Genomic DNA, 26445 nt, shown 5'->3' on the forward strand with positions numbered 1-26445 from the left:
CCTGACTTCAGGGCCGTTGCTCTATCCACTACACCACCTATCTGCCCCCATATGCTTTATCTTGTAAGGAAATCTAATTGAAAGAAATCATTTATAGGCAGCTCTTAAGAAATATTAAGGAACTTGAGGGCAGCTAGGTGGTACTGCAGTGGATAAAGCACATGCTCTGGATTCAGGAGGACCTGAGTTATAATCTGGCCTCAGATTATAACTTTACACTTACTAGCTGTGTGACCCTGGGAAAGTCACTTAACCTTCATTGCTCTGCAATAAAAAAAGAAAAAGAAAAAATATTAAGGACCTCGATGCTAATGGTGCCCCTCCAAAAGTGTCCATTTCCACAAGGCACACATCCATTTCGAACAAATTCTCCCCCAAGCCATAAGCTCTCTCTCTCTCTCTCACAAACACACACACACACACACACACACACACACTTCCACAGAGAGTAGATGGGTCACACTTCCTAGTACAGGCTTCCCACCTGAACTGTTTCCCATTTCATAGCAGACTGTGAGTATAATACGGAATTCCCCTCATTTCTCTTTTTCAGGCTACAAATGCACATGTTGAATGGGGCTCTACTTGCACTGCTTTTTCCTGTGGTGAACACTCGCCTGGTAAGTACCAGAGAAGTGGTAGTATCAGTGAGACAATATTTGAGTCCTTCCCCTTTCTTTTTGGATGATGAATTTGGGTATTTGCCCATTTTAGTATACTATGAGTCAATCAAGAAACATTTGTTAAGCACCTACTATGTGCTAGGCATTGAGAACTATGTTGCCTGATGGTGTGCTGGCCTACAGGGTCCTTGAAGGGTTTTGAGGGTTATAGCAGATAGAGGCCAAGCATAAGAATCAGTCAGCCAATCAACATTTATTAAGTACCTACTATATGCCAGGCACTGAAAACTATGTTGCCTGATGGTGTTAAGTGACAGGGTTCCTAAAGGATTTTGACGGTTCCAGTAGAGATCAGGCATAGGAATCAGTTAATAAACAAACATTTATTAAGCCACTGTGTTGGGTACTAGAGATATAGATACAGAAATGAAGCTGTCCCTGACTTCAAGGTACTTAATAAGATCAACCAGCAAGCATTTAGTAAGTATCTACTGTGTGCTAGGCACTATGCTAAATACCTTATTGTGTGTGTGTGTGTGTGTGTGTGTGTGTGTGTGTGTGTGTGTGTGTGTGTGTGAGATTTGATCTTTACAACAACCCTAGCAAGTAGGCCATTTTAAGGATGAAGAAACTTGAGGAAAACAGAGGTTGACTTGTCAAGGTTCACACAGCTAGGAAGTGTCTGAGGCTGGATTTGAACTCAGATCTTCCTGAGCACAGGCTCAGAACTCCAGTCACTGTGCTACCTAGCTTTCTTTGATCCTAGCACTGTGCTGTGCATTATAAAACAAATGCAAAACCAGTTCCTGCCTTCAAAAAGTTAAATTCTAATGAGGGAGACAGTATCTACATTCTCCACCCAAGGCTGTTCTGTATTGCTCTTCGCTCTTTGTTAGGTAGGTAAGGTGGCACAGTAGATGGAGGGCTGGTATTGAAGTCAGTCTATCAATAATCATTTATTAAGTACCTACTCTGTGCCAGGCACTGTGCTCAGCTCTGGGGATACAAAAAGAAGTAAAAGATAGTCCCTGCCTTCAAGGAGCTTACAATCTAATGGAGACAACATGCAAACAAATGTACAAATAAACTATATACAGGATTAAAGAGGAAGTGATGAAGAGAAGGAAGGCACTGCAATTCAGAGGGTTTGGCGAGGGTTTCCTGTAGAAGGTAGGATTTTAATTGGGACTTAAAGAAAGCCAGGGAGGTCAGTAGGTGGAGATGAAGGAGTAGAGCACTCCAGGCATGAGGGACAACCAGAGAAAATGTCCAGAGTTGCCAAGAAATGGAGGGTCTTATTGGCAGAACAACCAGGAGGTGGGTGTCATTTGGATGGAAGAGTAGGTGGTAGGGAGTAAGGTGCAAGGAGACTGGAGAGGTAGGAGGGGCCTGGGTTTTGAAGGGCTTTGAATGCCAGACAGAGTATTTTGTATTTGTTCCTTGAGGCAATAGGGAGCCACAGGAGTTTATGGAGTAGGGGGATCATGTGATCAGATCTGTGCTTTAGGAAAATCACTTTGGTGTCCAAATGAATAGAGGATGGATTGGTATAGGGAGAGCCTAGTGGCAAGCAGACCCACCAGCAACTATTGCGATAGTTCAGGCGTGAGGTAACGAGGGCCTACACCAGAGGGATGGCAGAGTTATAAGAGAGAAGGGGATATATTTAATAGATGTTGCAGAGGTTACATGGACAGACCTTGGCAACAGCTTGGATATGGACAAGAGGTGAGAGAAATGGTGAGGAATACTGGATGACTCCTAGGTTGGGAGCCTGAGGGACTGAGAGGATGGTGGTTTCCTTAAGAGTAATAAAGAAGGGGCAGCTAGGTGGCGCAGTGGATAAAGCACTGGCCCTGGATTCAGGAGGACCTGAGTTCAAGTCCGGCCTCAGACACTTGACACTTACTAGCTGTGTGACCCTGGGAAAGTCACTTAACCCCCATTGCCCTGCAAAAACAAAAACAAAAAACCCAAAGAGTAATAGAGAAGAAAATGGGGCCTCTAGGTGGCACAATGGATAAAGCACCGGCCCTGGATTCAGGAGGACCTGAGTTCCAATCTGGCCTCAGACACTTGACACTTACTAACTGTATGACCCTGGGCAAGTCACTTGATCTTCATTGCCCCAGAAAAAAAGTAGTAGAGAAGGTAGGAGGGGAGCAAGATTTAGGGGAGAAAGAGCTCAGTTTTAGACATGTTGAGTTTCAGCTATCTATTGGCCATCCAGTTGGAGATGTCTGCAAGGCAGTTGGAGATGGGAAACTGGAGATCAGCAGAGGTTGGAGCAGGATAGGTAGATGTGAGAATCATCAGCATAGATATTTCATAGCATAGATATCAGCATAGGTCATTCAATCCATGGGAGCTGATGAGATCAGCAAGAGGAGTAGCCTAGAGGGAGAAGAGAAGAAGGCCAGGGTGGAACCCTGAGGGACAGCTATGGTGAGAGGGTCTGATCTGGAGGAGGAGTCAGCAAAGGAGGCAGAGAAGGAGCAGTCAGAGAGGTAGGAGAGCCAGGACACAGGGGCATCCTGAAAATCCAGAGAGAAGAGAGGATCAAGGAGGAGAGGGTGATCAAAGGTGTCAAAGGCTGCAAGAGAGCTCATGGAGAATGGGGATTGAGAAGGGGCCATTGGATTTGGCAACTGAGACATCACTGGTGACTCTGGAGGAAGCAGGTTAAGTGGAATGGTAATGTCAGAAGCCCCCTTGTAGGAGGTTAAGGAGTGAGTGAGAGGAGGAGAGAAAATGGAGGCACCTAGCATAGACAGCCTTTTTGAGGAGTTTAAGTACAAAACACAGAAGAGATTTAAGATGATAGCTGGTTTGGGAGGATCAGCTGAGGATAGAGGAGACATGGGCACGTACACAGACAATAGGAAATGAGCCAGCAGACAGGGAGAGAAAGTGAAAATATGTGAGAGAGTAGGGATGACAGAGGGAACAATTGTTGGAGGAGACAGGATCAATTCAAATCCAACCTCAGACATTGATTCTGGACAAGTCACTTAACTGCTGTTTGCCTCAGTTTCCTCATCTGTAAAATGAGGATAACAATAGCACTTACCTTCCTGGGTTGTTGTGGGGCAATGAGGGTTAAGTGACTTGCCCAGGGTCACACAGCTAGTAAGTGTCAAGTATATGAGGTCAGATTTGAACTCAGGTCATCCTGAATCCAGGGCTGGTGCTTTATCCACTGCATTACCTAGCTGTGCAAACAAATGAGATTGTAAAGTGTTTTGCAAGCCACAAATCAATAAGTAATTGTTGGGGCAGCTAGTTGGCACAGTGGATAGAGCACCGGCCCTGGATTCAGGATGACCTGAGTTCAAATCCGGCCTCAGACACTTAACACTTACTAGCTTGTGTGACTCTGGGCAAGTCACTTAACCCCAATTGCCTCACCTGAAAAAAGAAAGGAAAAAAGTAATTGTTGTTGTTTCAGACCGTCCTGGCCAAAAATAAGTTGTGACCAAGTAGTTCCAACCTGCTGGAGATTGGCTGTCACTGGGACTGAGACATGTCTGGCTTGACAGAGACAGTCAAGGCTTAGCTCCACTGCCATGGCCAATAGGAACCCACTGCCACCTCTGCTCTGTGGTGTGGAGTTTGAGAAGGTCTTTGTGAAGTGGGCATGCACCTTTCCCCTTAGTCTTTCTACTATTAATCCAAGCGGACTAGAACTACTTTAAACAAAGTCCCTTTATCTTCCACAAATAACCATCTAGGTCATTTGAACTTGAACTTCCCCTTCCACTTTGTCAAAGATAGGAGTATCAATTTCAGATTTCTCTTCCTTTTCTCCCTTTGGTTTTTCCCCCTCTCTTTGCTTCTCTGTAATATTCTTATGAAATTTTTTGTGAATTGGCCAATACACTTGTTTGTTCTTTTAGAAGTTCCCCGAAGTGTCAACTTTTCAAAGTCTGTTTGCTTCTCAAATAACCCTCTCCTGCCTTCATAATAGAGTTGGATGGGTAGATAATTTGGACATCATGGCTTATGCTTCCTATTCCTGTAACCCTTCCTTGTCCTGCTCAAAAAGTCTTCTCTGGTCCTAATTGTAGTATTTTCTTTGCTTCCTGTAGCTCGCAATCTTTCTTTCCTTATCTTTATAGCTTTGCAATTTAATTATGATATATCTAGTTACCTTATATCTTGGGTTCTCCTTTGGAGAATCCTGTGGAGTCTTTCTCATGGTATTTCAACATTAGCTTTCACAAATTCTGGGGAGTTTTCTTTGATTTCCTGAAATATCTTATAAATGCTACTTTGTTTTCCTAAAGTCCTCTGGGATGTCAGTAATTCTTAAGTCATCGTGCCATGATATACCTTCCATGGTCTAGCCTTTGTCACTTGGGTCTGTTTTTTCCAATCCTTTGAATAATACAAAGATTTTTTTTGGAGCCTGTATTTCCACTTGGCTGACTTCATGCTGCAATTCTATTTTCTACTGTAGTAGTCTTGCTGGGTGGCATTGTGAAGAGAATGCCAGACATGGAGTCAGGAAGACCTGAGGTCTTATGAGGTAATTCATAGCTGTGTGATCACAGGCAAGTCACTAAACAAACCTCTGTCTGCCTTAGTTCCCTCATCTGTAAAATGGGGATAATCATAGCACCTACATCTCAGGGCTCTTGTAAGGATCAAATGAGATAATCATTGTAAAGCACTTAGCACAGGGCCTGGCACATAGTACGTGCTATAGAAATGTTAGCTATCATTATTTTTTGAGCTTTTGGATTGTATTCTCCCTATAGATCAATTTCTGTATCAATTCTTCTCATTCTTTATGTATGTGTGCATTTCCCAATTCTTGCTTACTTTCTTCTCTTGATTTTCTCCTTCCTTAAAGCTCTTTATTTGGTCTTGTGATATTCTGAGCCTTGCCAGTTCTTGCATAATTTCTTTAAAAGTATTGTTTTTCCACCTGGAGATACTTCTTGGGATAGCTTTTCTAGTGGGTTTTTTTCTCCTCTTAATCTCTATTAATTCTGGTATATTAGCTGAGCTATTTGTGAACAGCATTTAAAAATGCTATTAATTAGCACTCTGATTTCTTAATGTTTTGTTTTCTTGAATGGTTTTCTAAGCATTTCTCTTCTCTTTGATGTTTGTATTTGTTGAGTGTGTGTGTGTGTGTGTGTGTGTGTGTGTGTGTGTGTGATTTATTGAGGTGTTTGGCTACCTACAAACATGCACATGTCTCCTAACCTTAAAAAAAACATTCAAGGGGGCATCTAGGTGGCACAGTAGATAAAGCACCGGTCCTGGAATCAGGAGTACCTAGGTTCAAATCTGGCCTCACTTGACACTTACTAGCTGTGTGACTCTGGGCAATTCACTTAACCCCCATTGCCCCACAAAAACAAAACAAAACAAAACAAAAAACCATTCAATCTGTCTAATTCCACTAGCTATCATCCTATCTCTCTCCTCTACTTCCTGGGGAAGAAACTCCTTCAGAAAACCACCTACACTTATTGGGGAATAAGGGAAGGGAATAAGCATTTATATAACACCTACTCTGTGCCAGAGGGCAGCTAGGCTGCGCTGGGCCTGGAGTCACAAAGACCTGAATTCAAATCCAGCCTCAGATATTTACTAGCTGTGTGACCCTGGCTAAGTCACTTAACTCTTTTTGCCTCAGTTTCCTCATCTGTAAAATAACCTGAAGAAGGAAATGGCAAACCACTCTATTATCTCTGCCAAGAAAACCCCAAATGAGGTCAGAGAGTTAGACATGGCTGAAAAATGACTTAACAGCAACAACAACTGAGTGCCAAGTAGTGTGTCAAGTATTTCATTTGATCCTCACAACAACCCTGGGAGGTAGATGCTACTGTGATTCCCATTTCACAGTTGAGAAAACTGAGGCAAACGGGGTAAAGTGACTTGCCCAGGGTCACACAGCTGGGAAGTATCTAAGGTGGGATTTGAACTCAGGTTTTCCTGATTGCAAGTCCAGCACTCTTACCCACTGCTCCACCTAGCTGCTTAGAGGCCAATAGACTTGACTTTGCTTCCTGGCATTAGAGAGTCAACTTGTCCTGCTTGGCTCTAGAGAGCAGAAGTAGGAGCAGTGGATTGGAGTAGCAAAGAAACCAACTGAGGTATGTTCTGAGGATATGGGCTGGACTCCCTTGGGAGAGCTCTTAGACCTGCTTATTAAGTCTTTTTTTTTTTTTGGCGAGGCAATTGGGGTTAAGTGACTTGCCCAGGGTCACACAGCTAGTAAGTGTTAAGTGTCTGAGGCCAGATTTGAACTCAGGTCCTCCTGAATCCAGGGCCGGTGCTCTATCCACTGTACCACCTAGCTGCCTCTGCTTATTAAGTCTTTAACTGAGAGGATTCTTTCTCAGGTGTAGCCACAGAGGTACTGTCTAACCCCTTCGATGAAATACTCTCCTGATTTTCCCCTCCTTTTTTCTCCACAGCTGCCCTTGGAATTGGAAGTTTACTATGTTCAACACATCATGCTCTATGTGGTGCCTGTCTATCTGCTGTGGAAAGGAGGTAAGGCCCAGACAAGTCCACCCCTCCTTTGCCACCGGCCACATGACTCAGTCTAGACTTGGAAGGAGTGTCTACCCCAGGGCTCCTAGCTAGTTGCATGAATGGGAGAAGGCCAAAGGAGAAAAATACAAACCCTCTGGATTGGATTTAGGGTCATATTATTATTTACTGAAATACATATTTCTGTGTACATAGTGTGTATATATGGAGCAGAGATAGATGACGGATGGATGGATGGATGGAAGGAAGAAAGGAAGGAAAGCTAGAAGCTACCTTCTTTGTTTTTTCTTTTTGGTGAGGTAGTTGGGGGTTAAGTGACTTGCCCAGGGTCACACAGCTAGTAAGTGTCAAGTGTCTGAGGCTGGATTTGAACTCAGGTCCTCCTGAATCCAGGGCCAGTGCTCTATCCACTGCGCCACCTAGCTGCCCCACACAGCTATTAATTGTTAAGTGTCTGAGGCCAGATTTGAACTCAGGTCCTCCTGAATCCAGGGCCAGTGCTTTATCCACTGCAGCGCCACCTAGCTGCCCCTACCTTCTTTCTTTAGATAAGTAGATACTTGGTAGATAATTAGCCAACTAGATAGGTAGTGGATGAATAGATAGGTAGATAGATGGAAAAGTTGGATGGTTGGTAGATAGATGATAGATAGTAGGTCAATAATAGAGTGATAGACACAGACACACAGAGACAGACAGATAGATAGACAGACAAACAGACAGATAGATAGATAGACAGACAAACAGACAGATAGACAAACAGACAGATAGATAGACAGACAAACAGACAGATAGATAGATAGACAGACAGACAGACAGACAGACAGACAGACAGACAGAGAGAGAGAGAGAGAGAGATAGATAGATAGATAGATAGATAGATAGATAGATAGATAGATAGATAGAAATGTAAGGACAGTGCCTCTGCCAAAGTGAAGCAGTGAGACCACACAGTTAGCAACCACCCTACTCTGGAGGATTTTCTGAATTTGCCTGAGCAGTCTTAGGAACCATTTCTGGCTTGGCATGGTCCATGCAGTTACATATCTGGACAGAATGCTTATCTCGAGGAATTAAGAAATCAAATCAAAGGTCTGTTTGTCATGTAAGACAGGGTATAGAATGATGGTCTTCAGAACCCAAAGGTGAACTCTTAACCACTGGGTGAGTTCTCCACTCACAGCTTTAGTTTATGGTTGTTGTCTTTCCAGAACAAAGAGAATTTGGCTCCCTATGGTTGCAGCTCCTACCTTCCTGTTACTAGGCGATAAAACTTAATCAAGAGATTTGTGCCCTTGGTGTTTTAGCTTTTAGATTAGCTCTAGATTTAGGCCTTGGTTTCTAGTTTAATTATAGTTTAATTACGATTTGAAGCTTAATTTCTTGCTTCTACAATAACAGTACTGTTCAGAGTTTGGGATTTTAAACCCTACAGGCCTTCACATAGGAAGATCCCACTGCTAATCCACCCCGAGGCAGGATTGTTCACCAGACAGTTTTTCCAGTGGGGAGGGGGAGATCTATCTGCCCCTTCTCCAACCCCATCATTTCCCTAGTGTGGCCAAGGAGTAGAACAAAACCAATGAACCTATGTAGAGTTCACATCAGTAAACTAGTTCTTATTGGTACCATCTCTTAGCCAAGGAAGGGGCACAGGGGCGAAAACTTAAGGAATCATCAGATTTGGGGTGGGGGGGGCAGAATACTGAACAGGTAGCAGACAAATTAGAGTGGTTTGGATTGGATTGGATGTTATGACCTTGGGTATCACTTTGTTTGCTTGAGCATCAGTTTCCTCCTCTGTAAAATGGGGAGGATGAACCATGAGGGTATAAGAACAGAGCTCATGGGGCAGCTAGGTGGCACAGTAGATAAAGCACCAGCCCTGCATTCAGGAGGACCTAAGTTCAAATCCGCCCTCAGACACTTGACACTTACTAGCTGTGTGACCCTGGGCAAGTCACTTAACCTTCATTCCTCCCCCCCCCCAAAAAAAAAGAATAGAGTTCAGAAATGACTTATAAGAGAGGAGAATAGGACTCTGGATATTCTGTTTGAACCTCAGTTCTAGTACAATCCAGACTGATAAATCCCACTTACCGTGAACATCCTTTCTCACTGGCTTTCATGTAGGCAACATCTGACCTGGTCCAGTTTGGTGGACATGTTGTCCCTCAGTATAAGATCATTGGGTCCTTCTTTTCAGTCCAACCCCTTCTTTTACAGGGGAGGAAAGTGAGGCCCAGAGAGAGGAGTGACTTGCCCAGGGTCACACTGGTAGTTCTAGAATGTCCAAGAATGTCTTTACTTTTTAAAAAAATAAATAAAAATTTTAAATTTTTGTTTTAATTTTTAAAAATTGCATCACTTTCATTTCCCAGTATCCTTCCTTCCCTCCCATAAAGCCATCTCTTATAACAGTTCAGGAACAAAGAAAGGGGGGGGGGTGATCTCCCTTTTCCCGAGAGGTAATTTTGCCCTTTTGCTCAGGGACAAGCCTGAGCAATTTCCCAAATTCATTCCCTGACTAATAAAGTTGGAGGTGAAAATGGAGCAGTTGTGAGTGTGGTGGCCTAGGGAGGGGGCCAAGTGAGAGCTTGGGGGAGGTTTCTGGCTCTCTGCTGCTATCTGCTGGCCTCTCGGGGGAATCAGCCAATTTAAAAAAATTTTTTTTTCTTTTTTTTTTCTTTTAGTGAGGCAATTGGGGTTAAGTGACTTGCCCAGGGTCACACAGCTAGCAAGTGTCAAGGGTCTGAGGCCGGATTTGAACTCAGGTACTCCTGACTCCAGGGCCGGTGCTCTATCCACTGCGCCACCTAGCTGCCCCGAATCAGTCAATTTGAGAGAACACAGGCTTCCCCTGAGCAGAACAGGGAGCTGATTCACAGCAGAGGTGGGTTTGTGGTGAATACTGGGAAGGTGATTGCCCTGTTAATGAGGACATTTGAGGCTTTCTGGGCTTTTGCCTTTTATGAAGTATTTAAGGTAATTACTCAAGAAAGCCTAGATATTTTTCCTGACTGGAAATGCATTAGCAGATATTCAGATCTGAGGTCTCAAGCGGGAAGGGTTTTCAAAGGCCCCCAAGTCCAACCCCCTCATTTTACAGAGGAAGAAACTGAGGCCCGAGGAGGAGTAGGGACTCACCCAGTGTCACACATACGCTTCTTGGTCCCCAGAGGCCACTGAGTTCAACTGCCTCATTTTACAGAGGAGAAAACTGAGGCCCAGGGAGGGTAGGCGTGGCAGCATTCAGATTTGAACTCAGGCCCTGTGACTCCAAGTTCAGGGCTCTTTCCACTGTACTGTGTTGTCCTGTAGCCTAGTGTCTGTAGTAGTAGTAGTGGTAGTGGTTGTAGTAGCTGCCTCATCTAATAATAGCAATATTAATAGTAATAATAATAATAATAACACTTACTATGTGCCAGGCACTGTGCTAATTGCCTTAAAAATATTAATCTCATTTGAAATGGCCTCAACCTTGGGTATTACACTCTGATCAGGACATGCTATGTTGTCCCACTCCAAATCAAGGAATATTTATCTCTCTACCTCTTGATTAAGGAGAAAGGACTTTCTGAGGCCTTTTCCCCTTCTCCCTCCTACACCAAATGCTAGTCTGGGCCCACGGGGAGGCTCAGACCCTAATGGTTTGTCTGCCTGACCCCAGTATCTGACCTGAGCTGAGAAGAAGGAAACAAGCATTTATATCCCACTTACTATATGTCCGGCACTGCACTAAGTGTTTTACAAATATCATTTCATTTGGTCCTCACAACAACTCTGAGATAATGCACATTTTACAGACGAGGAAACTGAGGCAGGCAGAGGTAAAGTGACTTGCCCACAGTCACATAGCTAAGAAGAGTCTGAGGTCAGATTTGAACTCGGGTCTTCCTGACTCCAGGCCCAGGATCCAAGTTCTATGCTACCTAGATGTCTTAGTTCTAGCCTTTCATCCATGTGACCAGGGCTTCAACTTCCTACCAAAGGCGCAGAGATTTTCTGGCACCCTACCTGAGCCATTGGGGTCTCCTCTGGCTCCCCTTCCCAAGCTTCAGGCCCGAATGGAGAGCCAGCTCCCCCTTTCTTCTTCTTCTTCTTCTTCTTCTTCTTCTTCTTCTTCTTCTTCTTCTTCTTCTTCTTCTTCTTCTTCTTCTTCTTCTTCTTCTTCCTCTTCTTCTTCTTCTGGTGAGACAATTGGGGTTAAGTGACTTGCCCAGGGTCACACAGCTAGCAAGTGTCAAGGGTCTGAGGCCGGATTTGAACTCAGGTACTCCTGAATCCAGGGCCGGTGTGCTATCCACTGCCCCACCTAGCTGCCCCTACCCCCTTCTTCTGCTGAGCAAAGCCTGGGGGATTTCAGACACACTTTGCCTCACAACCCTCACTCATCAGCCCCACAGCTCTCTTCCTCTGTCAAAATGAGCTCACCCAGAGGAGCTAAAACCCAGCCGACCTTTCTTGCAGCCCAGGCTTCCAGGCCTGAGCTTGACTAAAGCCTTCCTTCTGGGGCCACTTTCCTGCCCCTGACTATCCCATAATCCCCAGAAACCACCAGGTCAAGCCCCATGTCAGTCTACCCTCCAAGTACTTATCTGGCCTCTGCTTCAAGACCTCTAGTGGTGGGGGTGGAGAGGGGGAAAATCATTATTAAGCTTTTTATGACATTAAACCTCAGTTTACCTGTCTGTACTTTCCTTTGCATTCCTCTTGGTTCTACAGTCTAGGCCCAAACAGAACAAGCCTAATCCCAATTCCATGTGATAGTCTTTCTGATCCTGGAGGTCACCCATCATATCCTCCCTGAGTCTTCTTTTGACTGGACATCCCCAGTGCTTTCAGCCAATCACTCATCCCAATCATCTTCCTCCCTTCCCTACTGACCGGGAGTAGCATTCATTTATGCTTTTGAATAATGGTTCAAATTCTCTTCTCAGACACCGCCTTTTTCTCCTGCTCCCTATTCTCTGGTAATTTTCATCCTTATTTCTTTTCTTTTCTATTTTTTAAAATAATATTTTTTTTCTCAATTACATTTAAAGACAATTTTTCGCAACCTTCTTTCTTTCTTTCTTTCTTTCTTTCTTTCTTTCTTTCTTTCTTTCTTTCTTTCTTTCTATCTTTCTTTCGGGGCAATGAGGGTTAAGTGACTTGCCCAGGGTCACACAGCTAGTAAGTGTCAAGTGTCTGAGGCTGGATTTGAACTCAGGTCCTACTGAAATCCAGGGCTGACATGCGCCATCTAGCTGCCCAAAGAACAGTGATTTTTTCCCCTACAACCTTCTTTCTTTCTTTCTTTCTTTCTTTCTTTCTTTCTTTCTTTCTTTCTTTCTTTCTTTCTTTCTTTCTTTTTTTTTTTTTCAGTTTCCCAAGTTTTATTGCAATACTGTGGGTGACCACAGGGAGCACACTATGGAGGTATCTCTCCCACAACTTTATTTCTTTTTCTTTCTTTTTTTTCTTTTCTTTTCTTTTCTTTCTTTCTTCTTCTTTTTTTTTTTTTGGTGAGGCAATTGGGGTTAAGTGACTTGCCCAGGGTCACACAGCTAGTAAGTGTTAAGTGTCTGAGGCCAAATTTGAACTCAGGTCCTCCTGACTCCAGGGCCAGTGCTCTCTATCCACTGCGCCATCTAGCTGCCCCCCAACCTTATTTCTTAACAATAAAAACTGAGAAAACAACGTCATAAAGAAACCCAGTTTGCGATAAAAAACCCATCAACTATTCAAAAATTAACCAACCTCGAAATACACAGTCTGTCTTAGGACAATTATATACCTGTAATGACTCAAATGAAAGAATATTACATGATGATTGATGGGTTGGCTTAGTATAGAACAGAAAAGGTGTTACTCTCAAAATGATTTTCCATACATAATGTAACACCAAGAGATTGCTTCATAGAACTGGCTAAGACCATAATCGAATTTATATGGAAAAACAAACAGGCAAGACTCTCAGGGGGCATGCTGAAAAGAAAAACGAATGAAAGTCATCTTGTACTCCCAGACTTGAAAGCATATTAAAAAGTGGTTATCACAAGAAACTATCTGGTCCAAGTGAAAGAGGGGAATGAAATAGATCAATGGAACAGATGAGCTGAGGCAGATGTCCAAGCAAATGGCAGACCAAAGGATATTGTTTGATAAGAAAATAAGGCCGGGGAAGGATTTGTTGTTTAACAAAAGGATTGGGGGGGGGGGGTGGAAATTGGTTGGCAATTTGGTGGGAAAGTGATTTACATCTTGCACAGTCCACCTCAGAGAGTTCCAGCTTGTAATGACCTGAAACATTAAAAAAATGATAAAAAAGATGGAAGAAAATGGAATGAGGTTTGGAGAGGGGAAATGATGTTCTATTCAACAAATAAAAGGGAATTATTCAGGCAAGGTAGATGTGCTTGATTGCATTAAAATAGAAAATTCTGTGTAATAAAAAGCATAATTAAAAAGGAAAAGAACAGGCTGGAAAGAAATATTTGAGGCAAATACGTGAGGCTTGGATAATAAGAACAATTACATAGGCTTCTCATGTCAAAATTAAAAACTTGTAAAGAACTTCTAAATATTCACAAAGGTAGCTGTCTGCAGTGGATGAATTGTCTGAGGATATAAACAAAATGACAAAAAGAAGTCCAGGTTGTTTAAAAAAACAAAGAACCAAAACTCACTATTTTTTCTGACATTTGGCCTCAGTTTACCTATCTGTGCCTTCCTTGCATACCTCTGGGTTCTACAATCAAAGCCTAAACAGAACAAACCATCACTGTCCAATGGTTAGTGTGCTAGACTTGGAGTCTGAAAGACCTGAGTTCATATCTCACCCTATGGAGACAGTTAGTAGCTTGTGACTTTGGGCAAGTCACTTCTTTCCAATTACTTCCTCTATCGATTTGGGAGCTCAACTGAATGACCTCTAGCTTCACTTCCAGCTATAAATCTAAGATTTCATGAACTTGAAAAATTGCTCAAGCTCACTAATAATGAAAGAGAGATTCAAATTCAAAGCAACTTTAAGGTACTACACCCTACCAATCATCAAATTGCGCCCCCCCAAAAAAAATTAGAAGGGATGAAACTCAGTGCTCCTGGCCTTCAGTGGGAATGCATCCTTGTTGGTCATTTAGTTTGACTAGGTCAGCTAGGTGGTGCTGCAGTGAATGGAGATTCTTTGGGCAGAACAGTCTATCAGTATATAGAAGGTTCACAAATAATCGTGACTTTTGACTAAATAAGGCCATAAAGGGAAAGGGGGAGGGAATACGCAATTTTTAAGTGCCTACTCTGTGCCAGATATTGTGCTGTGCTTTCCAAATATTATCTCACTTAATCCTCACAACAACTCTGAGAGGTTGTGCAATTATTATTATTGGTCTCATTTTACAGTTGAGGAAACTGAGGCAAACAGAGATTAAGTGACTTTGCCTAGGGTCACATAGCTAGGAAGTGACTGAGGCTGGATTCGAACTCAGGTCTTCCTGACTCCAGGCCCCCAGTGCTCTATCCACTGCAGTGCCACCTAGCTGCCTCTAACAAGCCCTGAGTGTTAGTTTTGTTTGTTTTGTTTTGTTTTTTAATCTGTTCATAGTAAGTGTTTGAGGTGGGATATGAATTCAAATCCTTCACTAGACTCTGTCCATTGAGCCACCTGACCTTCTCTGTACAAGGGGAATGATGAACAATTTACTTTATCTCTATTATCAGTTATGGCTCCTGGTTAATGGGATGATGACAAGTGACAACTTGAGCCGAAGTGCTCAGGTCTTACTTTGCTTCTGTTTTCCCTGCCAAGGAGGATGATCTTTGGGCTGCAAACAGTAGAACAAAAATTACTTTGAGGGAGTTGGTCCCCACATTGCTAAGGAAACGGGAAGAGTCTTCAGCTGTCCTGACTAGGTTCTAGTCACCCAGACCCTGCAGGATAGCTGCATCCTCAGGTATCACAAGACCTAGAGGAGGTGGCTGCTGAGCCAGCTCTGTCTGTGCTTTTTGAAAGACCTTGGAGAATGAGAGAGGTACCACAGGGCTGGAGAAGTGTGGCTCTTGTCCCTGTTTCCAAAGAAGGGAAGACTTTGATCCCTGGAAAATGCTTAGAATGTAGAGATTTCGTGAATATCTCAAAAGGAAAAATTTCAAAGAATCAGCATGCTTCATTTCCTTTTTTGACAGGGCTACTAAACTGGTAGATTGGGAGGGCTATAGATAGCTTGCCTAGATTTTAGCCAGTATTTAATAAAGGATCCCCCACTCTTCTTTATGGTAAAGATGGAGTGATGTGGCTGAGATGAGAATTTAATCAGATGCATTCAGGACTGATATGATGCTCAGATCCATCAGTGAGGCAGGAGGTCTCTAGGGGTGTGCCCCAGGGATCTGTGCTTGGCCCAGAGCCATTTGCAATTTTTTATCAATGACTTGGTTAAAGGCGTAGATGGCAGACTTATCAAATTGCAGACCACTGGATGACAGGAAGGATCCAGAAGGATCTCGTCAGGCTAGATAAGAGCATTGGGCTAAAACTAATACGATGAAATTCATTAGGGATCAAAGTATCATCTTATACTTGGATTCAAGAAATCATTTTTACAAGTATGATGTGGGGGAGGCCTGCTTAGACAGTAGTTGGTCTGAAAGAGCTCTGGGGGTTTTATTGGGCAACAGGTTCTAGAGAAGTCATCAGAGTAGCTACTTGTTGTTGCTGTTGCTGCTGTTGTTGTTGCTGCTGCTGCTGCTCTTGTTGGGTGGCCAAAAACTGAATGCTATATAGGTGTGTAATTTAAGATTCTAAATGTGGATTCTAATGTGTTCCCCCAGTTTGGGGGAAACTGACTAAAAATCACTGATAAAACGAGTTTAGGTTTTTAAGGGTTTATTGGAAAATAGAAAGAAAAAGATTGAGAACAGGATTCTAACAGCCTGGCATCCCTATCTTTCCTCAAATTTCCTGTGAAGTCCTCTGCCGCCACCACCATCAAGTCCGGAAGCCAAAAAAGGCCAGCGCTCTCTGCGCAGGCTCCCTTTCCTCCTTCCTGTCTCCTCCCAGACCATAGGAGGCTCCTCCAGTTGATTGGCTGGTAGACTTGATAGACAGCACCCATGAGCAAACGTCATTTCCTGACGCCAAGGAAAAGCCACAATGCCTCTGAGGCATTTTCCTCATGGTGGAGTTCTCCACAGCAAGTCTCCAGTAGGTGGCGTCATTCCAATCATTACATAGGGCTGCATTAAGACAGGCCTAGTGAAAAAAAAGGCAGGCCTAGTGTCCAGGAGGGCAGCTAGGTGGTGCAGTAGATAGAGCACTGGGCTTCCCAACTCTTCTTCCTGAGTTCAAATCTGATATTCACTAGCTGTGTGACCCAGGGCAAGTTACTTCACCCTGTTAACCTCATCTGTAAAATGAGTCAGAGAAGGAAATGGCAAACCACTCCAATATCATTGCCAACAAACCCTCAAATGGGATTACAAGGAGTTGGATATAACTTTAAAAAAGACCGAACATGGGGGCAGCTAGGTGGCAGAGTAGATAAAGCATCAGCCCTGGATTCAGAAAGACCTGAGTTCAAATCCAGTCTCAGACATTTGACACTTACTAGCTGTGTGACCCTGGGCAAGTCACTTAACCCCTGTTGCCCCACAAAAAAAAAATTAAAAAAAGACAACAACAGAATTGATGAAACTTGGGAAAATGACTGACTCTGTGGGGTGAACAAGAGGTAGAGATGAGAATGTCTCAGAGATTCCAAAATTGACAGATTGACCAACAATCTGACAACTTGACAGCCCCTTGCCTTATCTAATATGACTGCCAAGTCAGCCTATTCTAAAGGCACTGATTTGCTCAGTCCTCCCCTCTCCCCTGCTCCAATACCATGCCTTTCTTTCATCTACCTGGAATTTCTTCCCTTCTCTTCCTTTTATCTGTTAAATTTCCTGCTCATTCTTTCATCATGTTTCCATCATGTTTTCCCTGGTACCTGTCCCCTTCCCCACCTCCCAGTAAGTAATACTCTTCCCTCTTACATTTTCTCTCACATCATTCTCTAATATCCTATCACGGAATATTGTGTAGCATCTGTGTGGGTATCTGGCTTATCCTCCAGCTATCTCCAGAAGGGCTAAGACTAAGTCATATCAAAAGTTGGTGTCTTGGGGCAGCTAGGTAGCACAGTGGATAGAGCACCGGCCCTGGATTCAGGAGGACCTGAGTTCAAATCCGGTCTCAGACACTTGACACTTACTAGCTGTGTGACCCTGGGCAAGTCACTTAACCCTCATTGCTCTGCAAAAAACAAGTTGGTGGCATCCAACCCATGATAATCCATGAATAAGTATTTGTAATCATGGATTTAGGCTTGGAAGGAACCTCAGAGACCACTGAGCTCCTTATTTTACAGATCAGGAAACTGAGGCCCAGGGAGGGGAAAGGGAATTGCCCAATGTAACACAGCTAGTTGAGTGTCAGAGGCAAGATTTGACCCCAGGTCTTCCAGCATCCAAGTCCAGCACTCTCTGTGCCACATAGATTCTGTGTGAGGGGCTGATGGTGCATTAGAAAGGGTTCTGCCCAAAGAGTCCTTTTATGGGAGTTATTAGACCTGTAACCTTGGACATGTTTCCCATCTGTACAATTTGGATAATAAATACAGGGCTGCCAAGAGAACCAAATGGGATCGGAACTATGAAAGCCCTGTGTAAGTTACCATCATGACTATTATTAAGACGATTATCTCTTCAGGCAAGAGTCTTGTACTTTGCAATGGTTGCTAATGGCTGGGAGCCTACTGAGCCCTCAGAGACAGGTTGGGCTATGTTTCTTGGGGTGGGAATCATCCGATTCAAACATTTCAGAGATGGAAGGATCTGATCCCCCTCATTTTACATGGCCACAAACTGCACTCCAGAGAAGATAAGGGTCATACTGACTGGGTCAAAATCCAGGTTCAATTGCACAAACAAATTTATGTTGCCTACTTTTGGGGCGGGGTGGGGGGGAAGCTTGGAATCAGATCCATGAGTTCAAATCTGGCTTCAGACACCTATTAGTTGTGTGACCCTGGGCAAGTCACTTCACCCTGTTTGCCTCAGTTTGCCTCATCTGTAAAATGCGCTGGAGAAGGAGATGGCAAACCACTCCAGTATCTATGCCAAGGAAACCCCAAATGGGGTCACGAAGAGTCAGACACAACTGAGATGACTGAGCAACAACAACTTCCTAAGGGATTAAATGCTAAGAATTTTGGCATTTGGCAAGGGGGACAGGGGAACCAAACCTGTGATTTCATTGATACAGGGGAGGAAAATTCCTTCTCCCAATGCAGGCGGGTGTCTTTTCTGCAATTTATAGTCACAACCCAAAGAGGCTGTGACTTGCCCAAGGACACACTGCCAGTTTTTGGCAGCCTAGGGGCTTAAAGCCAGGTCTTCAGCTATTCAGTCAGTCAACAAGCAGTTATGAAGCACTTACTATGTGCTGAAAGAGCTCACCGTCTAATGAGGAGACCACGTGTGACTAATTAGCCATGTTTAGCATAAATGAAAGGTATTCTCAAGAGGAAAAAGACTGGAGCTGGGAGCTGGGAAGATTTTTGACACCCAGGGAAGCTAAGAGGCAGAGGGGTTGGGGTAGATCATTCCATACATAAGGTACGGCCAAGGTAAAGGCATGGAGATGGTAGCTGAAGTGTTGTGGGTGAGTATCAGCAAGGAGGTTGGTCCGGGTGATTGTAGAGTGTGTGTCTTTTAGACATTTCGGCTCTGAGATCTCAAAGACACAAGTATTCAGCTGACAGTAGAAGTATTGCTCTGAAAGAGATTTGTAAACCATCTGCTTAGAGATTATATTTGAACTCATGGGAGCTATGAGATCTCCAAGAGAGGTTTTTTCAAATACTTCTTTAATTTTCATTAATATTAGCATTGTCCTCCAGCCCATCTCCCATCCCCCATCCCCCACCCCCACCCCATAACAAAGAAGCAAAACAAATTCCCTCATTGGCCAGGTCTCACATATATATTTCATTCTGTGCCATGAGTCTGGCTTCTCTCTTGCAGGAAGTGGGCAGCCTGCTTCCTCAATGGCCCCCTGGCATCGTGGTTGGTCATCGCCTCAATCAGATTCTCAAGGCTTTCACAACTGTTTTTCCAACACTGTGGTCATTAGGTTACTGCTCACTTCCCTTGGCATCAGTTTGTACAAGTCCTCCTAGGTTTCATTTTTTTGTTTTGTTTTGTTTTATTTTGGTTTTTTTGGCGGGACAATGGAGGTTAAGTGACTTGCCCAGGGTCACACAGCTAGTAAGTGTCAAGTGTCTGAGGTCAGATTTGAACTCAGGTGCTCCTGACTCCAGAGCCAGTGCTTAATCCACTGCGCCACCTAGCCGCCCCACTAGGTTTCATTTTAATCCATCCCTTTTGTCATTTCACATTCCATTACCTTCATATGCTATGATTTGATCATCCATTCCCCAATGGATAGGAACTCTCTTACTTTCCAATTCTTTACCACCCCCAGAAATGCTGCTATATGTATTTGTGTACATATGGGTCCTTTTCCTCTTTTTTGGTTTCTTGGGATTTAGGCCTGGCCCTGGTATTGACCCAGTTTCCCTTATCCTTCCTTACACACCCTTTTCAGAATGTTAGGCAGAGAACGCCAATTATGCAATTATGCACCCAAGTAGCTCTGCAGAGGCCAGAGGTCTGTGCTGACATTTTGTCAGTGACTAGGAGAGGGAGCGGCTAGATGGCAGAGCGGATAGTCAGGAGAACTTGAGCTTAAATTTGACCTCAGAAGCTTACTAGCTGTATGACCCTGGTCAAGTCACTTCACCCAGATTGCCTCAGACAACTGGAGCCATCTCTAGTTGTCCTGATATCTATCTTGCCACTGGACCCAGATGGCTCTGGAGGAGAGAGTGAGGCTGGTGACCTTACGCAGCCCTGCCTCTCTTAAATTTAATTCACTGCAAGTCATGACATCACCCGACACCATGGTCCTCTTCGAGAACAAAGGACAAACAACAACAACAGCTAGGAGAAGAGGTAGCTATTTTTAAAATGAGGTAGATGGAGAGATGGTGGCTTTTTTCTCATCCCAGGGCTGGGCTTTTTCGAAGGGCATGGAAAGCTAATTAGCAAAGCAGGTTAGATGGGTGGAAAGCACAGGATATAGTTCAGGGAGAGACCTACCAGAAAACCCTTGCCAATAACATATTTCAGCACTTCTGCCCCTCCCGTGGGGCTTACCTGGCTCTTCCTGGGCCTGATCTTTATTCTACTTCACTGTACAATGCTCTGTTATTTCTTGAATTTGTCAAATTCCTCCGTGTTCCAATGAGAAAATATTCCGAGGAAGAAAAATGGTCTTCCTGAAGCAATCCCATTGGCCCCTGTGATAGATAAATCCCCTGGAAATCAGAGCAGGCCTTTTCCTCAGTCTTTCTTTCTATAGGAAGAAAGGGGGGGGGGGAATAGACATATATTAAGCATGTTCTGGGCCCTGTGCTAAACACTTTACAAATACGATTTCATTTGATCTTTACAACAACTAAGGCCCAGGGAGGGATGAAGTAACTCATCCATGGTCACATAGCAGGTAGGATTTGAATTTAGCTCTTCTGTTATGATCCTCATTTTAGAATTGAAGAAACTGAGGACAGTTAAGTGACTTGCCTAGCATCACATGGCTGAGACTGGATTTGAACTCAGGTCTTCCTGACTTTAGGCCCAGTACTCTATCCACTGCAGCGCCACCCCCAGCTGGGATGGGTACAAGAACTCACTGGGATATACTAAAGGACACATCTAGAGTTAGGCAAGTGGGCAACTAGGTGGCAAAGTGGATAGAGCACCAGCTCTGGAGTCAGGAGGACCTGAGTTCAAATCTGGTCTCAGACACTTAACACTTAGTAGCAAGCCACTTAACCCCAATTGCTTCACACAAAAAAAAGAATAGAGCTAGGCCATCTAGTTCAACACCCCCATTTTACAGAGGGGAAAATTGAGGCCCAGGGAGGAATGAAGTAACTCATCCATGGTTGCATGGATAATAGATAGCAGGTAGGATTTGAATTTGGCTCCTCTGATCCAACCATCTTTTGACTTGCCTACTTCCTGCTGGTGATGATGTGAAAAATGGATCCTCCCTCACTAAAGTAAAATTAGTCCTGAGGTCCAGATTGGAACTCTTGTCACTCTATCTGGGTAACCGTCTCCTTTCCTTTCCCTTGCCCATCCTTCTGTCTCCCTCCCTAAGCAGTGTCTGGATGTCCAGTGATTGTTCTACTCTCAGATACTCCCAGACTCCCCTTTTTCCCAGCTCAGGATCCCAACTCTGATTCATTCTGACTTGGAGCCTCTGATCAAGGCTTTAAGTTACCTTAGGATGAGATGGGCGCCTGCTCAGACCCAGTCTGTTAAACCACCATCCAAGGTTGTTGCCCTGGCCTAGGTTGGTTCTTTTTTTTTTTTTTTTGTGGGGCAATGAGGGTTAAGTGACTTGCCCAGGGTCACACAGCTAGTAAGGGTCAAGTGTCTGAGGCCGGATTTGAATCACGGTCCACTTCTGACACGTACCAGCTGGGCATGCATAGCACTGAATGGGTCATTGAGCCTTTAAGTAACTCTGAGGCATGGCTTCTTACCCTTTGGGGGTATTCTGAAGCCCTTTGGGCAGTCTGGGGACACCTAGGGACCTCTGTTCAGACTCACATTTTTAAATACTTAAAATAAAATACACAGGATTACAAAGAAGTCCAATTATATTGAAATACAGGTGTCAGTTTCAAAAGTTCCTGACCCTCTGGTTAAGATCTCCACCCTAAAGCTTTAATTACAGAGAAAATGCTGCCCTCTGCTGGTAAAAGGAGGTTCCTCTTCTCTCTAGACCAGTGAATTCACAGGTCAAGTACCTCTATATCTCTCAAATGTAAACAGTGGAAACAAAACCTTGACGATAGAATTGTGCCATGACACAATGCTGTAATGACACAATTGTGTAATAACACAATGACTGCTTTACAAAGAAATTAATCTGCATTCACCAACTATTTCTTCCTTAGCACTTAAAGATTAGCCAGAATCCAGGCTCTTTCATTTCCCTTCTATTCATTCCCCCCCCCCCAACCCTCCAGATCTAAAGAGCAGGCCACACTTTGCCCAGATTCCTGAATTTCCTCTCTTCTCCCATCGACTCTAGGCAAGAATGCTTCCTCTCTTCTATCCTCCTGTCAGTCAAGTGGGATTTGAATTCAGATCCACTAACTTCAAGTCCAATCATCCTTTTTTTTTTTTTTTTTTTTTTTTTTTTTTTGCGGGCAATGAGGGTTAAAGTGACTTGCCCAGGGTCAACCAATCATCCTTTGATTTGCCTACTTCCTGCCAGTAATGGTGGGAAAACTGGATCTTCTCTCACTAGACTAAAGATAGTTACCAAGTGGTGTCTGTTTTCCTCCACTTGACGTATATTTTCATTCTATTTTCAGGCTTTTTAAAAGGTAGCAAATAATCATTGTTTCCCAGTTTCCTGAGTTCAAGTAACCTATTGGGTAATTCAGTGTCTGCCTAATAGCCTGTGGGTACTTTCCCAATTTGGTCTCCCCAGAAAATGTGGCCTCGAGAAAATGAGGAACCGTGGGTTAGTAGAAAGAAAAGAATATTTGAAATCAGAAGAACTAGGTTCTGTGAATTACTACCTGTGTGACCATGGGCAAATCCCCTCCCCTTCCTGAGCCTCAGTTTCCTCTTGTGTAAAATAAAAGGGTTGGACTAGGTGGGCCCTGGGGTCTCTTCTGTCTCGAGATCTAGGATCCTGTGTGTGACCCTGGACAAGTTACTTCTCCTTCCTGGGTCTCAGTTTCCCCATCTGTAAAATGAGGAGATTGGACTCAGTGTTCACTGGGACCTTCCCAACCCTTGGGCCAATGAACTTTGTCCTCATTACCCTGAGGAATGTGATAACCAGGCTCATGAGAGTCCTTCCCTCCCCAATTCCTCTGATGCCCCCTTCCAGTAGCACTACCCAGGATCCCAGTAACAGGGCATTTAAATTCAGGCTTCATTGTATTGGACCTGGAGCAGGAACTCAAGTCTGCAGGTATGAGGTCTCTCTACCCTTTTTGGGGAGTGGAAATGGGGTTGGGTAGAGGGAGTTGAGAATACAGCCAGGTCCCAATAAGCACAGTGAATTCCCCTGAAGTGGTTGCATGTATTCAAATTCACACCATTCAGTAATAATTATGTGAAATATGGTCATTGGTCCCAAGTTTTAATAATAACAATGATAATATTATTTTTAAAAATGTATATAGCTAAGTGGTGCTGCAGTGGATAGAGCACCAGTCCTGGAGTCAGGAGGACCCAAGTTCAAATCCGGCCTCAGACACTTGACACTTACTAGCTGTGTGACCCTGGGCAAGTCACTTAACTCCAATGTCCTCACCAAAAAAAAAAAAATATATATATATATATATATATATATATATATATATATATATATACAAAATTTTAAAAAATAATAAAAAATGTATATAGTGTCTGCTTTGTGCCAGACACTGTGCTAAGTGCTTTCCAAATATCTCATTTGATCCTTACAATACCTCTGGGTACTAGGTGCTCTTCTGATCCCCATTTTACAGATGAAGAAACTGAGGCAAGCAACGGGGCAGTGACTTGCCCAAGGTCACACAGCTAGCAAGTATCTGATGTCTGATTTGAACTCAGCTCTTCTTAACTCCAGGCCTAGAGCTCTCTACATTTCACAGTAATCACACCAATCAGGGCCTAGCTGTGGAGGGGAGTGTGCCCCCACCAGGGAAAGAAAATGGGCATCATTAGACAGCAGGTGACTCTTAGGAATGCAGCTCTCAAATGGGACACACAGAGGTGGTTCCATTCACCACAGAGCCATAGAAGTCTTCCGATTATCTGTTTCATGAGAGTCTTTTTTCATACAGGTGTCTACACTCCTGAGCCACTCTCCAATTTCTGGTGGGCCCTCCTGGCAACTGGCCTGATGTTCTTCTATCACTTCAGCATCTTACAATTCCTGGGCCTGGTGAGTGTGGTAGTCCCAGTGTCCAACTGATGATTCCTTCTAAATCACTCTTTTTTCCCCCCAGGACTTTATTGGTAAGGCCTTGACCAAGTCTAAGAAGCCAACTCATGATTTATGAACATTGGCCTCTGCAGAGGCTTCAGAATCCTTGGTTAGTCTTGAAGTCACTTGGCTGTTTACAGTCCTTGGCCCAGTGGTCCAGCTGGATCTGGAGTTAGGGAAGTCACATCAAGTCAAGAAGTATCGGGTACTGGGTTAAGCACTAGGGATACAAAAAGAAGCTAAAAAAGATAGTCCCTGCCCTCAAGAAGCTTCTAATGGGGGGAAGATGATCTATAAGAAGAGGCTAAAGAGGTATGGGAAGGAGACTTACAGATGGTGTCCAGAGAATGGAAGATGGACTCATCTGGGACCTTTCTCAAAATGGAGATTTTAGGAATCACTCAACAGTGGGTGAAAGATGGGACAGGGTAAAGATAAAAAGTTAGCTGAATCATGGTGGCAAAATCCAGAGGTGGGGTTAAATCCAACCATAGACACTTACATTTAACCTCTGTCCGCCTCAGTTTCCTCATTTGTGAAAAGTAGTGCTACCTATGGTACATAGCCCCCAGGGTTGTCATTAGGGCCAAATGGCTGTTGTTGTTGTTTGGCCTTCATTCTCCAAGAGGATCATGACATGGGGTGATGTCATGACTTGCACTGAATTGCATCTAAGTGAGGGAGGGCTGTGCAAGGTCACCATCCCCACTCTCTCCTCCAAAGCCATCTGGGTCCAGTGGCAAGATAGACATCAGGATGACTAGAGATGGCCCTGGATGCTTAAGGCAATTGGGGTTAAGTGACTAGCCCAAGGTCACACAGCTAGTGTCTGAGGAGAGATTTGAACTCAGATCCTCCCAACTCCAGGGCCACCAAGCCACCTAGCTGCCCAGGTCCAGATGAAATAATATATGGAAAGCAAACTCAAATAGGCTATATTAATACGAGCCATTTGGCCTATGCTCCTAAGGAGGTTAAAAACAGAAAGGTCTTATATAATAATAATAATAGTATATAATAATAACATTCCCATGGCACTTTGAGAGTTACAAAGTGCTTTACTTTATATCTCATTTGATCCTCACAACAGCCATGGGAGGGAGGTACTGTTATTATTGCTATTTTACAGGTGGGGAAACTGAAGTGAGGAAAGTAGCTTGCCCAAGGTCTCACAACCAGTAAGTGTCTGAAGTAGGATTTGAACCCAGATCTTCCTGACTCCAGGTCCAGTGCTGTGGCCACTGCACCACCTAGCTACTTCTCACATAGCAGCCTCTTCTGTGGTAGCAAAAGACTAAGAATAAAGTGGGTGCCCATCCCCTGGGGAATGGCAGAATAAATTGCACATAGAAATGTATTGGAGGGGAAGCTGGGTGGCACAGTCGATAGAGCACTGGCCCTGGATTCAGGAGGACCTGAGTTCAAATCTGTCCTCAGACACTTGACACTTACTAGCTGTGTGACCCTGGGCAAGTCACTTAACCCTCATTGCCCAGCAAAAAAACAAAAACAAAAAAGAAATGTATTGGAATACTATAGTGCTGTAAGGACTGATGAACAAAAGGAATTCAGAAAAAACATGGAAGGATTTGTATCAACAGAGACAGAATAGAGAAATCAGAACCAGGAGCACGGTATACACACTAACTACTGTAAATGAAGGCAATATTATTGGGCATACACAATCAGACTGATTCCAATGTCTCATCTTGATTCTGGACAATGATGGAAAAACACATTGTCCTCTTAATAATAATAGAGAGGTGGGGGACTTTGGGTGCAGAATGTTGCATATACTGTGATTGTTTGTCAAACAGTTTTGCTTAAATGTTTTTCTTTGTTCTTAGAGTAGGTTGAGTAGAGTAGAGGGGAGGGGGTAAATTGGGAAACGATTATGGTGCCTCCCAAAAAAGATATCAGCAAAATCTCTCATGACTCTTTTTCCTGTCCCTGGAGAGGTTAGATATCCTATCTATCCAATCAGGGCAGAAAGAATGAGTTGTGAATGTAAAACGTGCTGTACATCAGCAGAACTGGGAGGCAAGAGAGAATCTTCAGGCTGTGGGTAACAGAGTATTTCGGTGGTAGGGATCTAATTGAGAACTATGGGATCCAACCAGAAGTTGCATGAGCAAAGTTCTCTAGGCTCCTGGCTTTGAGTGAGTGCTTGGACCTGAGGCCCCCATCAGTGAGTACCCATTGTCCCTCTCT

At 43.8% G+C, this 26445-nt stretch overlaps 1 protein-coding gene across 2 annotated transcripts in view; it reads left to right on the top strand.

The window, feature by feature from the left end:
• The window catches only part of TMEM164 (transmembrane protein 164), a 129693-nt gene that overhangs the window by 99558 nt on the left and 3690 nt on the right, over positions 1–26445 (top strand). For both annotated transcript variants that reach the window (XM_043974786.1, XM_043974787.1), the window contains exons 3-5: positions 554–620; positions 7061–7139; positions 24092–24192. In XM_043974786.1, coding sequence (XP_043830721.1) covers positions 554–620; positions 7061–7139; positions 24092–24192 — 247 coding nt within the window. The remainder of the gene's footprint in view (positions 1–553; positions 621–7060; positions 7140–24091; positions 24193–26445) is intronic.

This window comes from Dromiciops gliroides, chromosome X (genome assembly GCF_019393635.1).
Source record: "Dromiciops gliroides isolate mDroGli1 chromosome X, mDroGli1.pri, whole genome shotgun sequence".
NCBI classification, from domain to species: Eukaryota; Metazoa; Chordata; class Mammalia; order Microbiotheria; family Microbiotheriidae; genus Dromiciops; species Dromiciops gliroides.